The sequence below is a fragment of the Spinacia oleracea genome, chromosome 3 (genome assembly GCF_020520425.1).
Source record: "Spinacia oleracea cultivar Varoflay chromosome 3, BTI_SOV_V1, whole genome shotgun sequence".
NCBI lineage: Eukaryota > Viridiplantae > Streptophyta > Magnoliopsida > Caryophyllales > Amaranthaceae > Spinacia > Spinacia oleracea.
Window position 1 is genome coordinate 2,918,927 of NC_079489.1, and position 14,337 is coordinate 2,933,263.

The following is a 14,337-nucleotide window of genomic DNA, read 5'->3' on the forward strand; positions in this document are numbered from 1 at the left end:
TGAACCACCTACCCATATGATTCCTCTATTACATCTCATCTTAATTGTTTGTATTTGTTTAATTGTAATGTATTCTTTTCAGTAACAAGTAAAATTGAGCATAAGAGAAAGGCAAAGGTTACATCTAAGATAGATCCCACATTACATATAGTACGTAAGGGTTGTCAAAAGTTGACACGATCCAACCGATTTCTGACAAAAATCGAATTGACCTGGAAAAAAAAATCTCAAATTCAATCTGCATAAGCATAATGGCCTCGTACAACTACATCCGATTATACCTGAACCGATTATACTCGACCCGTATCTAACCGATAACCCGATTTGATTGATCAAATCATATTATTCATATGATCATATCCCATCATACTTCCATTTAAATGTCATCATATTACACAATTAGAAATTTGAATTATTGGAGGCATCAAACATGATCACTATGCTGAGTTGGTGATGATAAGGAATGTTCCATCTGGATATTCTTTACATTATTATTTCATGATCATAAGATGGAATTCATGACATGTACAAACAACAACTAACAACGATGCCTTTATCAGTCCACAACACTATGTGCATGAATCTACAATAACTCCCAAGATAAAAGGAGAAGAAAAGTTACACACGCTACACCACCTAGATTTAACTAGATCAGATCAGATCAGTTACAACATATATTCATCGATTCACCCTTTTCATAATTAGATGAAATGATTTTAACTGTTAAAATGTACTACCTCCGTTCCTAAAAGTTCTTTACGCTTTCCGTTTTAGTCTGTTCCTGAAAGTTTTTTACACTCCTACTTTATTCCATTTATACTCTTATTTGGCCCACCATAACTTACCCACTCACAATACTTTAATATTAGTTTCCACCCACTCACATTGTTGGACAATTTATAGTCACTCATTTTCCATTTGTTACCCCACCATCACATGTTCACCAAAATTCCTTAATTACCGTGCAAATAGTAACCGTAAAGATCATTTAGGAACGGAGGTAGTACGTCTTTACGCCCCGACAATAAGAATGTTCTCAAGATCACTCATCGACCGTCCGATAGCCATTTCATTGTCTTTCTCTGACCCGTTGATCATCCATATCTCTGGAATTGCTTGTGCTAGGTTATTCACCGATTCTAGAGCGTAATCTGCCTCTTGAGTTTTCATTGTTCGCCCAACCTGACAATAAATTAAATATGGACTTTTATTGTTTATATAGTGACTATAAATCTATAATAAACTAAACACCAAATTTCTGTGATATAGTAACCATTTTTGGAATCATAGTAACCATGTAATTTTAAAAGTGAATTGTGACTTAAAATCAAATTATTCAAGCACAACATGTATCAACAACACCAATTTGATATTTTTTTCATAACAATCCTAATAAACATACCAAAACAAATTAAGAACAAGTTGTTGACCTTTTTTAGGCATGGTCCACAATAAATTTATTGTGGACTTGATCCATTTAAGAATTTGTGAAGTTAGTTTATTTGAATCATAGTACTACGAACTAATTAACGCTGTATAATATTGTATTCTTGTTTTATTCTGTTCAAATATTAAGTTCAAATTACTAAATATTAAATTATTGATTTTGGGTCCACACTAATATTATTGTGGATCAGATTCACGTAAGAATAATCCAACTAACTTTGTTTTTTTAGGTAGACTTTGCTATTACTCCATTTGTCCCGCACCGTTTAGTTTTGACTTTTTGCACTATTCACACAATTCACTATGACTCTATTTTATTTCTAGTATATGAAAATAAATGTTAGTATATAATATATTGTTGGCCTCGTATTAATATATATTTTTAAAATATTAATATTTTTATAAGTTTTATAATGTGTAGTTAAAGATATTGATGGTCAAAATTGTGCATTGGCAAACATATCCAGTCAAAAACGGTGCGAGTATTAAGGGACGCAGGGAGTAACAACTAAATAAGACACGCAACTACACAAGGAGAAAGTTGTTTGATGATGATAGGAAGATGAGATAACCAATGACCATATGCCATGTAGATTATTCGTAATCTATCTATCTATATATTATACTAAAAGAGAGGAAATCAATGTGGTGATGACAAATGTCACTCATTGATTGGCCTCTCTTCTATATATTGAAAAAAATTATAAAGAAATAAAATATTTGATTCTATAATTATTTTGTTAACTTTTATGTCAAAAAAATATTTGATTCTATTTAATTTCTTCAAAATAAAAAACGATTTCATTCTATACACAAGGGGATTATTTTTTAAAATTATACATCTTTTCTATATTTGGTTGTACTTATTTTCTATATTTGATAACAAATATAACCAATATAAAATTATCTTTTTATAAAAAATTCATCCATTATACGGAGTATGTAGTACGGAGTAAGATTTTTATATAAAAAATTTAAGAGTAGTATACTTATTTGTATTTCGTACTTACATAATTTCAATACAAATAAATTAGAAAATCAATCAAGCATGAATAAGATTGTGTAAAAAAATTACAATAGTACTCTATAATATTTTAACAACTAAATGCATAATTATAACCATCATTGGTTGTGTTATTTTATACGTAGTATATCTATATACTACCTTCGTTCCTTAATGTTCTTTACCCTTTGAAATATGTGTCCAAAGTATGAAAAATTTTAGCGTGAATTCTCACTGTTATATACATCAAAATATTTTCATGTAAGATCTTATTAGATTGGTCTTGTTATGTATTTTTAAAATATCAAATTTTTATAATTTTTTCACATACGGAAACGGATATATCTATTACTATATAATAAAAGAGACACCAGGAAAAAAATATTAGATTATAATTTATGGCAATAATAGATACCACGTAATAATTATAATATTTTCGTCAAATCGATACATTAATAATGGAAATTATATTCACTCGATATGTTGGTCAAAGTAGCATATTACACATATATAATATGCATATTAGATAACATAAATATAAATGAGTATGTTTATTTGCTTTTTTAATTATGCAGTAGTTTGGGAATATTTAGTTAAATATTTTGTAAAAAAATTATCATAATCCGTGCGTGCACGGGATCTAATCTAGTTATTAATAAAAAGGGTCGTGTAGGTCTCGTGGAAAATCACGTGTTATTATTTGCGAAGTATGTAAATGGACAGTTGGACACGTCGCACATGAAAACAATACGAAACGACCGTCACTATGGAGAGTACATACAAAACAAAACAAAAAAAAAAAAAAATTCGTATGAGTTAAACTCTGCGTTTTGTGACTTTTGTCGGTGGAATTAACTAACTTACCAGCACCGTTTTCAGTCCTAAAGCTTTGCCAGCGGCGACGTTTCTCACATTGTCGTCCAGAAATAACTGCAAACAAAAAGGCCAATTCACACATTTATTAGTTTTACAGTTCAAAACTATTATTCTGCGACAATTTTTGTGTAAACTCGCCTTATCGGAAAAACCATTTTTATTTGTTAACTAATTGGTTATATTGTTTAACTAATTTGTTTCATTGCTTAACTAATTAGTTCCATTGCATGCTTAACTAATTGCTTTCAATGCTTAACTAATTAGTTTCAGTGATTAATTTATATAACACAAATATGGTCTTTGTATAAGACCGCCTAATATAAAAGTTTGTACTTATCCTGTTAGTCTGAAACATTTGCTAAGACACTAGTTTAACTATAAAGAGGTTTTCTAATTCCCGGTAGAGATTAAAAATGGTATACTAAGGACAAAATAATAACTTCAGAGGGTATATTAAGGGCTAAATGGTAACATCAGGTAATAAATTGAATCTGGCCACGAAAAATAACATTTATCTTTGACTTGTGAGTAACAATTTGGTACTTAATGAAAATGCAAACTAGTACTCCCTCCCGTCCCAAAATTATATTTCAAATTGAGCATCTCGTAATTATTATATTTGAACATAAAATAATTCTCATATTGCCCTCATTTGGGACCACAAATAAAATTAAAAATGCATTGAGAATTTCCTCATGTACTATCCCCCGTCCCCATGTACTTTATTTCTTTTTACATGTACTATATTCTACTTTCTTATCATCAATGTACTATTTTTCAATTTCTCGCTCACTACATTCCACTTTTTTTAAAATCCGTATTTTTAGTCAAACAAGACTATAATTTTGGGACGGAGGGAATATAACATTTCAAATCTCTACCGATTATAAAACAAGATTTCCCCTTAGTATAACCGTCATTATAGTACTTAGTACACACTAGTAAAAACTTTTTTAAAAAATGATACTTCCTCCATTTTTTTATAATTGCACCATCTTAGGTTTTGACACTATTCACATATTCTTATATAGTTATTTTTTGTGATTTATATGTAAAGAAAAATATATTCATGTGGGATCTTGTTAGATTCGTCTCGAGATATACTTTCAAATTATCAAATTTTTATAATTTTTTCAATTGTATAATGAGAGATATTAATGGTTAAAATAGTGCATTGGCAAGCGTGAAATCTAAGACGGTGCAATTATAAAAAAATAGAGGAAGTATAATTTAAAGGAGTACTTACGGTGCGATGAGGATTGATATCAGCAGCAGAAATAGCAATTTGAATAGCATCAATCGAAGGTTTTAATACAACAGGGATCTCATCTGGACGAGTAGCCATTGATAAGTTTGGATTAAGAGTTTCAAAGCATATAATTTGCTCAAAACAATCCCCTATTCCGAGCCTGTTTAACGCCTTCTTAGCATGAACCCGATCCGAATTTGTAAAAATCTGTCCAACAAAAAAAAGAAAAATTAAATAAAAATGAATCATCAAAGGTTTCTTAATTTTAATCTCTATTTGGCTCCATTCTATTGGACTTATTTTTTCTGAACTTATATTATCTGAACTTATTAAATTTGAAAAAAAAAATATTTTGTCTGAAATAAACTTATTTGTGTTTGAAATGTCTAAAAAAAACTTTTTTTTTTGCTGAATCTTATTTGAACTTAACTGAACTTATATGAATTTATTTTGTCTGAAATAAGTCAAAATAAGTTGAACATAACAAGGTCTCAGGCTCCGTTCTATTGGACTTATTTTGACTGAACTTATATTATCTGAACTTATCTGGACTTATCTGGATTTATCTAAACCTATCTAAACTTATCTGAACTTATTTGTGTATGAAAATATCTGAAAAAAAACTTATTTTTGTTGAACTTATATTATCTGAAGTTAAGTGAACTTATTGAACTTAACTAAACTTATTTTTTCTTAAATAAGTCAAAATAAGTCGAACATAACAGAGTCCTAATATGACAATTAGTTCCGGGGTGAGAAAGTTTTTGTTTAATTAAAACTCACAATTTTCCTTTGGGTGATGCTGAGTAAGATGTTACGTAGGTGAGGATTTGGCTTAATCTGTGCGTATGGCAATCTCCCATGTACGAAGCTGACCAATATTATAAACAAATTTACAATATTTTATTAGAAATTTAATAAATCAATTCAAAATAGTACACAATGGAGTACTAATTTAACAGACCAAGGTATAAATTAACTTAATAATTACGTGTTTAACAACTAAATTGGAACGTAATTCCTCACCTATGGTAATCATCAGCATCAACATCATACCCTAATGCCTGCAAATCCAATATACAATTAAGTCAATAATCTATACCTAGTATTTAAAAAGGAAAACCACAATTTATTAGATGACATGTGTCAATACATTTGATTAGATAACATATGTCATCCATTCTTTCCTCCATCAATTTGGTTTTTATTTTATTTTTTCTTTGTTGTTTGATATATTATACAACTCCAATCGATTCTTTCAATCCATCTTCCTCATAAAACATCAATTCACTAATCCATTCATTCAACATTTTCCACTCCATCTTTCCGATTAACACTCAATATTAATAAACTATTTAATTTATGTATTAATTAAACTTTTAAAATTTACCTCTATTTAATCATATATTCTATCTAAAATCACACGCTCAATAAAATTTGAACTTAAAAAGATAAACTAAATACAGAGTAACCACTACACAATCGCCCGTTCTTTGAACGGGCTCAAAAGCTAGTTATAATTAATCAACTACGGTCTACGGAGTATTATTATCATCAATCAATTATTATTATTATTATTATTATTTTATTATTAATATTATTATAAAGAAGCGATTACACAAAGTTAGATGGGAGCCTAGCTACTAATTTTGATCCAACACCCTTATTATTATTATTATTATAATTATTATTTATTACAGAGTATTATCGATGTATTGTGATGTTTACTTGTTCTTTCAAATCATAGCGTAATCATAATAAGATGGATTAAAGAAATGGTCAAGTAATAAAAATGGTACGTTAAGGTTTGATCAAATGTTCTGATTAGAAACGTACTAGTCAATTTTTAACCTTTACGAATTATGCAACACTACGTATGTTTTCTTTTATTTATTTATTAATATTTGGTCTAACAAGTAAATCTCGTTTGAGAATCTTAAAGTTCGTTACAGTTAATTAGAGTACCTAAAAAAAAATATACGAAGTATATTTTTCATGTATCTAAAAGTATCTCAATTTTCATAAAGAAACGAGCTCTCGCAAATATTGTTGTACAATTCTTGTTAATGTAATCAATGATAAAATGCAATTTTGTTATATTATTAGGGTTCATCAAAACTTTCGCGTGCGTCCTCAAATTTCTATCATAGTATCAGAGCCGCAAAAGTGATTACGACAAAATTGAAGACCGAAGACCCAAGACATGAAGGGTTACAAGATTTGAAGAAATTATGGAAGAGAAAAGAGTGATGGGTGGTGACATGAGCACCACAACAAAAGAAAAAAAAAATGGAGAAACAAATGACAATGGAGAAAATGAAGAAGAAAATTTTGAAGCTTGCTAATGACAAGAGCATTAGCGGGATAGTTGGTGACATGAGTACCAATAACAAAATAAAATTTGAAGAAAAATTTCAAGAGATGACTGGTGACATGTGTATCAGTGGGATAGTTGGTAACATGGATACCAACGAGAAAATGATCAAGACTAATAAAAGATATCGATAAGATGGAGGTTGGTAACACGGGTGCCAACATTAATAAAACTCGAGCATTCATGACGATTGGTGGTTGGTGACAAGTGCATCAACGAGATTTTTGAAATATAAAATATTTTTAAAGTACAAGATTTTTCTAGATTAAGGGGGAGTGTTAGATGTTACTCTAGAAAAATCTTCATGAGTAATGGAAAATCAAGTGATGGTGTATCTAGAAGCATCTAGGACATGTGATGTGAAATTATGTAATATTAGATAAGTGTAGAAAAATCTAGAAAGTAGGATACACCAACTATAAATAAGTTGTATGCATAAGTTGAGATAGTGAGCCAATCAAGAGCTCCCACAAATATGAGGGGTAGAAATAAGGGTTCTACCAAAGAGATAAGTGAGAGACATGAGCTCTCGCAAATATGGTTGTACAATTCTTGTTAATGTAATCAATGATAAAATGCAATTTTGTTATATTATTAGGGTCCATCAAAACTTCCGCGTGCGTCCTTAAATTTCTATCAATTATTATATCGGTTTCTCCCTGAAAAAAGTTTGACTGTACATTTTCCCTATTTTGTATATTTTTTAATATGTTATTTAAATGTTATTGTGTGAGTTTTTTTTTGAGTTGTCTCATTTTAAATTATCAACTTTTCATTTTTCTTATATAAAATTAAACATATCAATAGTCATATTTTATATTAGAGTCCGTATAAATAGTTTAGTTGTAAATACATTACTACAAAAAGTGAAATAAGAAACACAAGCTAGAGAACGGTCTAGTGAGATGAGCGATTTTCACCATTATAGAAAACGAAAACGTCTTTCATTGATCATTGTTGTATTGAAAATAGAATAGACAACGCCTTTCTCAAATACCCGTTTACCACAATAAAATAAAAAATACTTCTTCTATTCTTATTTATATGACACAATTGAGGTTTTGACACTATTCAAACAAGTTTCTTTGGTTTCCATTTGTGATTTATATCTAAGAAAAAACATAATCGTGTGGGGTCTTGTTTATTTGTCTCAATAAATATTTTTTAAATATTAAATTTTTTATAATTTTTATTATTCACAATGGTAGATATTAATGTTTGAAATCGTGTATCGGCAAACGTGACTAAATAATTGTGTCATATAAATAAAAACAGAGGAAGTATATTGTTTATAGAATAGAGAACGGTTTTCTCATGTATCGTTAAGGCTCTGTTCTGTTCGCCTTATTTTCACTTATTTCAGGAAAAATAAGTTCAGATAAGATAAGTTCAGGAAAAATAAGGGTTGGCCAAGTACAATTTATAACTAAAATAAGTTTTGATAAGTTCTAATAAGTTCAGATAAGTTCAGTTAAGTTAAGATAAGTTCAGATAAGATAAGTTCAGGAAAAATAAGTAGAAATCAGGTGAATAGAACGCAACCTATCTTTTACAAAAAAAATTACAAACCCATAATTGTAGCCTTTTTTTTCTTTTTTTTCATCCTTTTTTTAACTTCATCTTCTCTCACCTCTTCATTTTTCGTTCCCTCATAAAGAGTAGTTATATACTTATATTATTATATTAACAATTTCTCCATAATTGTATTTTTTCCATTAATTCCTTCTTAAAAATTTTGTAATCCTTTAATTAATAAGGTAAATTAAATACTAACCCGTAATCCAGCAAGTGTGCTACCATAAGATTTGAAGAGTTCAACACGAAGAGACGAAGCTTGATCAGTTGTGAACCCAAGTTTCTCCACCAAAAAATCTGCATATATAAGTTTTTAATAATTGATTAATAAAATAAAATCTTCAATCATCATATTATTATTATTAATATTTATTATTAATGAAAGAACCTTGAATATTCTGTTTGAGAGCAAGACCAATTCCAGTGTGGGAAGAATACAGAGTATCATCCAAATCTGCGTAATAAATTAATTTAAGCATCATTTAATTTAATTTCCATCTTTTTTTAATTTCCATCTTTAAATGTACTATTATTAGTAAATAAATAAATAGAAAATTAAAACATGACACAAGTAAAAAGTAAAAATATTAAGCATCTATCATCATTGACTAAAAAGTTGATCATATTAACTTATTAAGTAAGTAGTTAATTACCAAACATAACACAATCAAAGGGGGAGGAGGTGGATGATCGTGATAGCTTTCCAAAATCCATCAAAAAAAACAGGGGAATTATAAACAAAATGTGATTTTATTTTTTATTTTTTTTTTGAGGGAAAAATGTGAAATTAAATTTGAAGAATATATTGTTTTTGTATAAGAGAGACAATAAGCAAGTAGGAGCTTTTAGGGAGGAGGGAGGAGGGAGGAGGGAGGAGTAGGTATTTATAGGAGAGAGAAAATGGAGGATGAGGATGAAAATGATGAGAATGTTGATTGCTGACTCACTTTCACATTTGATTTTTTTTCATGGTGGGCCCTCATTGATAAGTTTTTTTTATGGTGGACCCACATTTGATAAGTTGTTGCCCTGTTTGACAATTGGTTGTTGGTTGTTGGTCGGTGGCTGTTTTACTTGGCTTGTTTGACTAACTGTTTGTCTATTTAACTGCAGATTTTCTAAAAATGTGTTTGGTAAAGTTGGATGTTGACTACTAGCTGTATCATAAAATGTACTTAGTAAAATGAAAAGGGCAACAACCAATGTAAAAAGCTACTCTTACTAGTTTTTAGATTTTGGCAGAAAAGCCGACTTTTTAGCCAAGGAAAAAGCCAACTTACCAAACATCTATATTGGTTGTTTGACAGCATGAAAAAATCAAAAGCCAAAAGCCAATGAAAAAGCAAATAAAAAGCCAATTAACAAACAAGCCATTGTTGTTTAGGCTATGTTCTATTGGACGTATTTTGACTGAATTATATTATATGAACCTAACTGAATTTATCTGAACTTTTTTAATGTGAAAATAAATTATTTTATCTGAAATAAACTTACTTTTGCGTGTGAAAATGTCTGAAAAAAAATTATTTTTGCTGAACTTATATTATCTGAACTTAAGTAAACTTATCCGAACTTATTTTGTCAATACAAAACCTTAATGACTTTTACATTTGATAAGTTTTTTTTATGGTGGGCCCTCATTGATAAATTTTTTTGTTTTTATGGTGGACCCACATTTGATAAGTTATTGTGGTTTGCTTATTATTATGGACTATGCTTTGAAGTTTGACAAGCATATTTAACGTTTCATATTCCAGCAACAAGTGCACTGTGGCCCCACACGTTGTACGTATACTTGTATATCTTTGTTACACGTTTATTTTGCAACTCTACTAATTTTTTTTTTTTTTTTTTTACATGAACTACTAAAAAGTTGTTCCTTTTGAGATTAATATTTTCTTTGATATTCTTAATATTCCTTATTAAATTAGATAATCAGTCTTTTTTTTCCTCATAAAATGAATAAAAAGATGAATATCAGAAAGGGTAAGAACAATTATTGTTTAAAAAACCAAAGATTAAATAAATCCCTATTCTATTATGGGGGAAGTGTAAATAAATGATTTTACACGAGTAGTAGTATATATTTGCTCTATATTTTTGAGGAGCAAAACATCTTGGTTTACCGCACGAAGAAGAAGATGGAGAGAAATTTCAAAACAATCCCCTTAATTGACATATCAAGTGACATTCTCGTAATTATAATGAAAAAATATACTTAATATATTGGGATGGTATGTCAATTTAAAATATCAAATATATTGAGATGGTATGTCAATTTTTAGATGGTATGTCAATCCCAATTTCATTGTAAAAATTGATATATTGGGATTGATATATTGTACCATCTAAAAATTAGGATGTACAATATATTTGATATTTAAAAAAAATAAAAATAAAAGAAAATAATTTTAATATAGAAAGAGATTGTATATTTAAATATGTCGAATTTGTATATTTTCACATTTTATTTACGAAAATACCCTTTGATATATCATGAAGATTGAGAGTGAATTTTAGATCTACAAATGAGAATAAAGCAGACAACTTAAAGAGTTTTTAGGGATTTTAGAGTCAAATGGGCTGGACTTTGAGCATTTCAATTACAAGTTAGTGAATTAGAATATCTTTTAACCCAAAAAAAAAGTCCAGTGGGGTAAGTCAGTAATGAATAATGACACTTGCAACTTTTGGAACCCGAACCAGTACCGGCGAGATTGGGTCCGGGTCCGGAACCGGCAGGACCTTCGCGGTTCCGGTTCCAGGATCGGGTACCCGTTCTTTTTGCTCACCCCTAATTAGATATTTAGCGTCTCGAAAACATACTGAATAATAATATTTATTTAGCACCCAAGAAAAAGTCTCGAAAACATACTGGACAATATTATTTATTTAGCTATGAATACAAAAAATAATATATAAATATTCCTTTTCAGGAAACAAATTACATAAAACAATTTGTGGGGTATATAATCAAATTAACAACTTCATTAAATCAATTTATAAAATAACAAATACTAAAGACGGTGTATTATAGGCTTATAGCCTTCATTTTATGAACTATCTAATTCGTCTCTTAAATGCCATTTTAGTCGATCTTTGTAAAAATAGATGTTGTTTGAATCAAGGGGCGCAATTTCATAAAAAAACAGATGTTATTCGAAACTTACTTATATGACCATGAGACGCATTCACAAAAAAAAAATTAGAGGTTTCCAAGACATAGTTCCGTAACCTCCAACTTTGGTAAAAAACGATGTATTAACCTTCATTTTTTTGCAAACTTGAACATGTTTAACACGTTAATATTCTAAAAGTTTAAATTGTGTGCACGTTTAATATAACCGGGGGCATATTACAAGTTTTAAGCACCAATTATGTTACATCTAATATCGACACACTATCAACCGTTTCTAACAATTAAATTCGGCACACCATTTGAAATACGACAACTTTTGTGTAAGACTGTCATACCGAAAATGTCGATTTGACTGCTTAACTAATTGGATCTAATGGTAGAGTGGTAGACTAATTAGTTTCATTGCTTAACTAATTGGTTTCATGCTTAACTAATTAGATCCAATATTTAACTAATTATTAGTTTCAATGCTTAACTAATTGGTTTCATTACTTAACTAATTGTTTTCATTGTTTAACTTATATGACACCAAAACGATCTTTTATATAAGACTGCCTTATATAAAAGCTTGTATTTTAAATGTTGAAGAAATGCACACTATAATTTCCTAAAAACTATGCAAATCATTTAGTTGATTTTTGCTCACCATTCCATATCTTTAAGTTCTCAAAAATGTTAAAAATAATAAAGTAAAAATGACAATATGATTTCCTCTTAGTAAACCACGTCATGTGTCATTACATCCACATAAGAACGTAACAAACCTCAACCTCAATATCTTCTTTCCTTTTCCTTAGACACTTATCTTTCTCTCTCACAAAATACAACCAATTTTCCTCCCAAAATTTAGTAAACTCCCCAAATTTGACATCAAAACACCCTTTAAAAAAGCCGGTTCGAATCCTCTGTCCCAAAATCGTGTCTCGTTCTTTATCCCACTCGGCCGATAACCGGCAAAATGTTCTTAAATTTTAGACAATTGAATTGTTTAGCCATTATGGTTATCTTAGGTGCTAGTGGCATGGTTAGTCTTGGAGATTTTGGTATATTTGTTTTCTCAACTATTTACATGTGTTTTCTCTCCAAGTTTGCCTTCCCTACTAACAACTCTCAAGATCAAGCCCAACAAAAACCCGTTTTCGACCCGAATAGCACGATTCTCGGCCTTTATATCCTATTTGCCGCGGTTATCGGGCTTTTTTTACCCATTTTGTACATACTTTATGGCATCTTAGAAGGTGACAAAGATGGGATCAAAGCAGCTGGTCCTCATGTTTTTCTCCTAACAAGTCAAGTTTTCATGGAAGGTGTTTCGGTTTCGGACCGTTTCTCGTTGCCTATTCGGGTTTTTATACCCGTTTTCTTTAATTCGTGTAGGTTAATCACTCTTAAAGAGTGGCTTATAGAGGAGATGTTGAAGGTTGGGGAAGATAAGTATGGTGGGTGTTATGTTAGGTTGTGTGTTGGTAGAGTTCTTGCTGTTGCTAATTTGGTGTTTTGGTCTTATAATTTGCTTGGGTTTTTGTTGCCTGTCTATCTTCCTAAAGCTTTTAAGAAGTACTACTCTAGTAATGGTTCAAGTACTTCAAAGGAGGATTGAAGAATATAGTAGGGCCGTCAAATCGGATCATCAGACGGTTTCAGAATGGGGTAAATTCAGTTTGCATATCCGATAATGTTCTATGCAGGATCATTGTGCTCATGCGGATTGAATATGTGAAGCCTTTTCTCAGGTCACTTTGGTTTTTGTAAGATGTCGGTCGAATCGGATCGGATTTTAACAGCCTTTAATGACGGGGTATAGAATCGTCAAAAATTAACTCGTTCTCGGGAAAAAATATTGGTCTCGAACAAGATTTTGTGACCCGAAGTTAGAAATTGCAGGGACCTAAATAACCCGAAATTTTGTACCGGTTTAAGATTGACCCTTTTGGTCTGGTACATATAATGTGTAAGATATAAAGTAGTCCCGTAATTTTCGTTTTTCAATGCCTTCTTCATTGTGTCGTAGCAAATATTTCCTCCGTTCCGGAAAAATTGTACCATGTTGACTTCACACTTCCCAATACATGATTTGACTCATTATCTCTTGAGTTATGTATAAGTAAGAATTATCAAAATTTGATATTTAGAAAGTATATATGGATTCGAATCTAATAAGATTCCTACGTGATTACATACTTTTTACGCATATTTTACAAAAGATGGTCAAACGCACAACGTGAATGTGTAAAAGTTAACATGGTGCGATATTTGTGGAACGGAAGAAGTAGCATAATTATATTTTCGAATGGTTAGGCCTTGCCTAGTTGAGAGAGAAAATACTAGACCAGTAGACTTGATCAAAAGACGGGCCAGATTCGGGTCAGGCCTCGACTTAAAATACTGTCGATTATGTCAGGTCAGGCCAAGTTTTGGGACAATTTTCTGGCAAATTTTGTGTGTCCAAACCCGCTATTTCGGGACAAAATAGCAGGCTTTCACCCATTTTCAGGCCGGGCCAAAATTATACCTAAAAGTGTGGTTTACATTGCCCATAATCCACCAAAAAAATTTAAAATCCGGGCTGGGTCAACAAGCCGGACTCATGTTAATCAGCTCTAGAAAATACATTGCTCGGATTGTACATTATAAGGCCTTTTAAGGCATTCAAACTTCCCTTCGATTCCTTGACC

The 14,337-nt window shown here is 30.4% G+C and overlaps 2 protein-coding genes across 4 annotated transcripts; one reads left to right on the top strand and one right to left on the bottom strand.

Moving 5' to 3' along the window:
• Positions 1–454: 454 nt before the first annotated feature.
• LOC110784152 (uncharacterized) lies at positions 455–9,381 on the bottom strand. Of its 3 annotated transcripts, XM_021988573.2 has the most exons (8): positions 9,177–9,380; positions 8,912–8,977; positions 8,723–8,820; positions 5,601–5,638; positions 5,358–5,445; positions 4,572–4,781; positions 3,314–3,379; positions 455–1,182 (listed from the first exon to the last, which is right to left on the bottom strand). In XM_021988573.2, exons 1-8 carry the CDS (start codon positions 9,235–9,237, stop codon positions 1,012–1,014), a joined length of 798 nt encoding a protein of 265 aa, XP_021844265.2. In that variant the 5' UTR covers positions 9,238–9,380; the 3' UTR covers positions 455–1,011. The 3 variants fall into 3 exon arrangements, with proteins under 3 accessions (XP_021844265.2, XP_021844266.2, XP_056694310.1); XM_021988574.2 differs by lacking the exon at positions 8,912–8,977; XM_056838332.1 differs by lacking the exons at positions 5,358–5,445; positions 5,601–5,638 and having other exon boundaries at positions 9,177–9,381.
• Positions 9,382–12,424: 3,043 nt separating this feature from the next.
• Positions 12,425–13,747, top strand: LOC110784076 (uncharacterized). The gene has a single exon (XM_021988477.2). It carries the CDS (start codon positions 12,621–12,623, stop codon positions 13,260–13,262), a length of 642 nt encoding a protein of 213 aa, XP_021844169.1. The 5' UTR covers positions 12,425–12,620; the 3' UTR covers positions 13,263–13,747.
• The last annotated feature ends 590 nt before the right edge of the window (positions 13,748–14,337 follow it).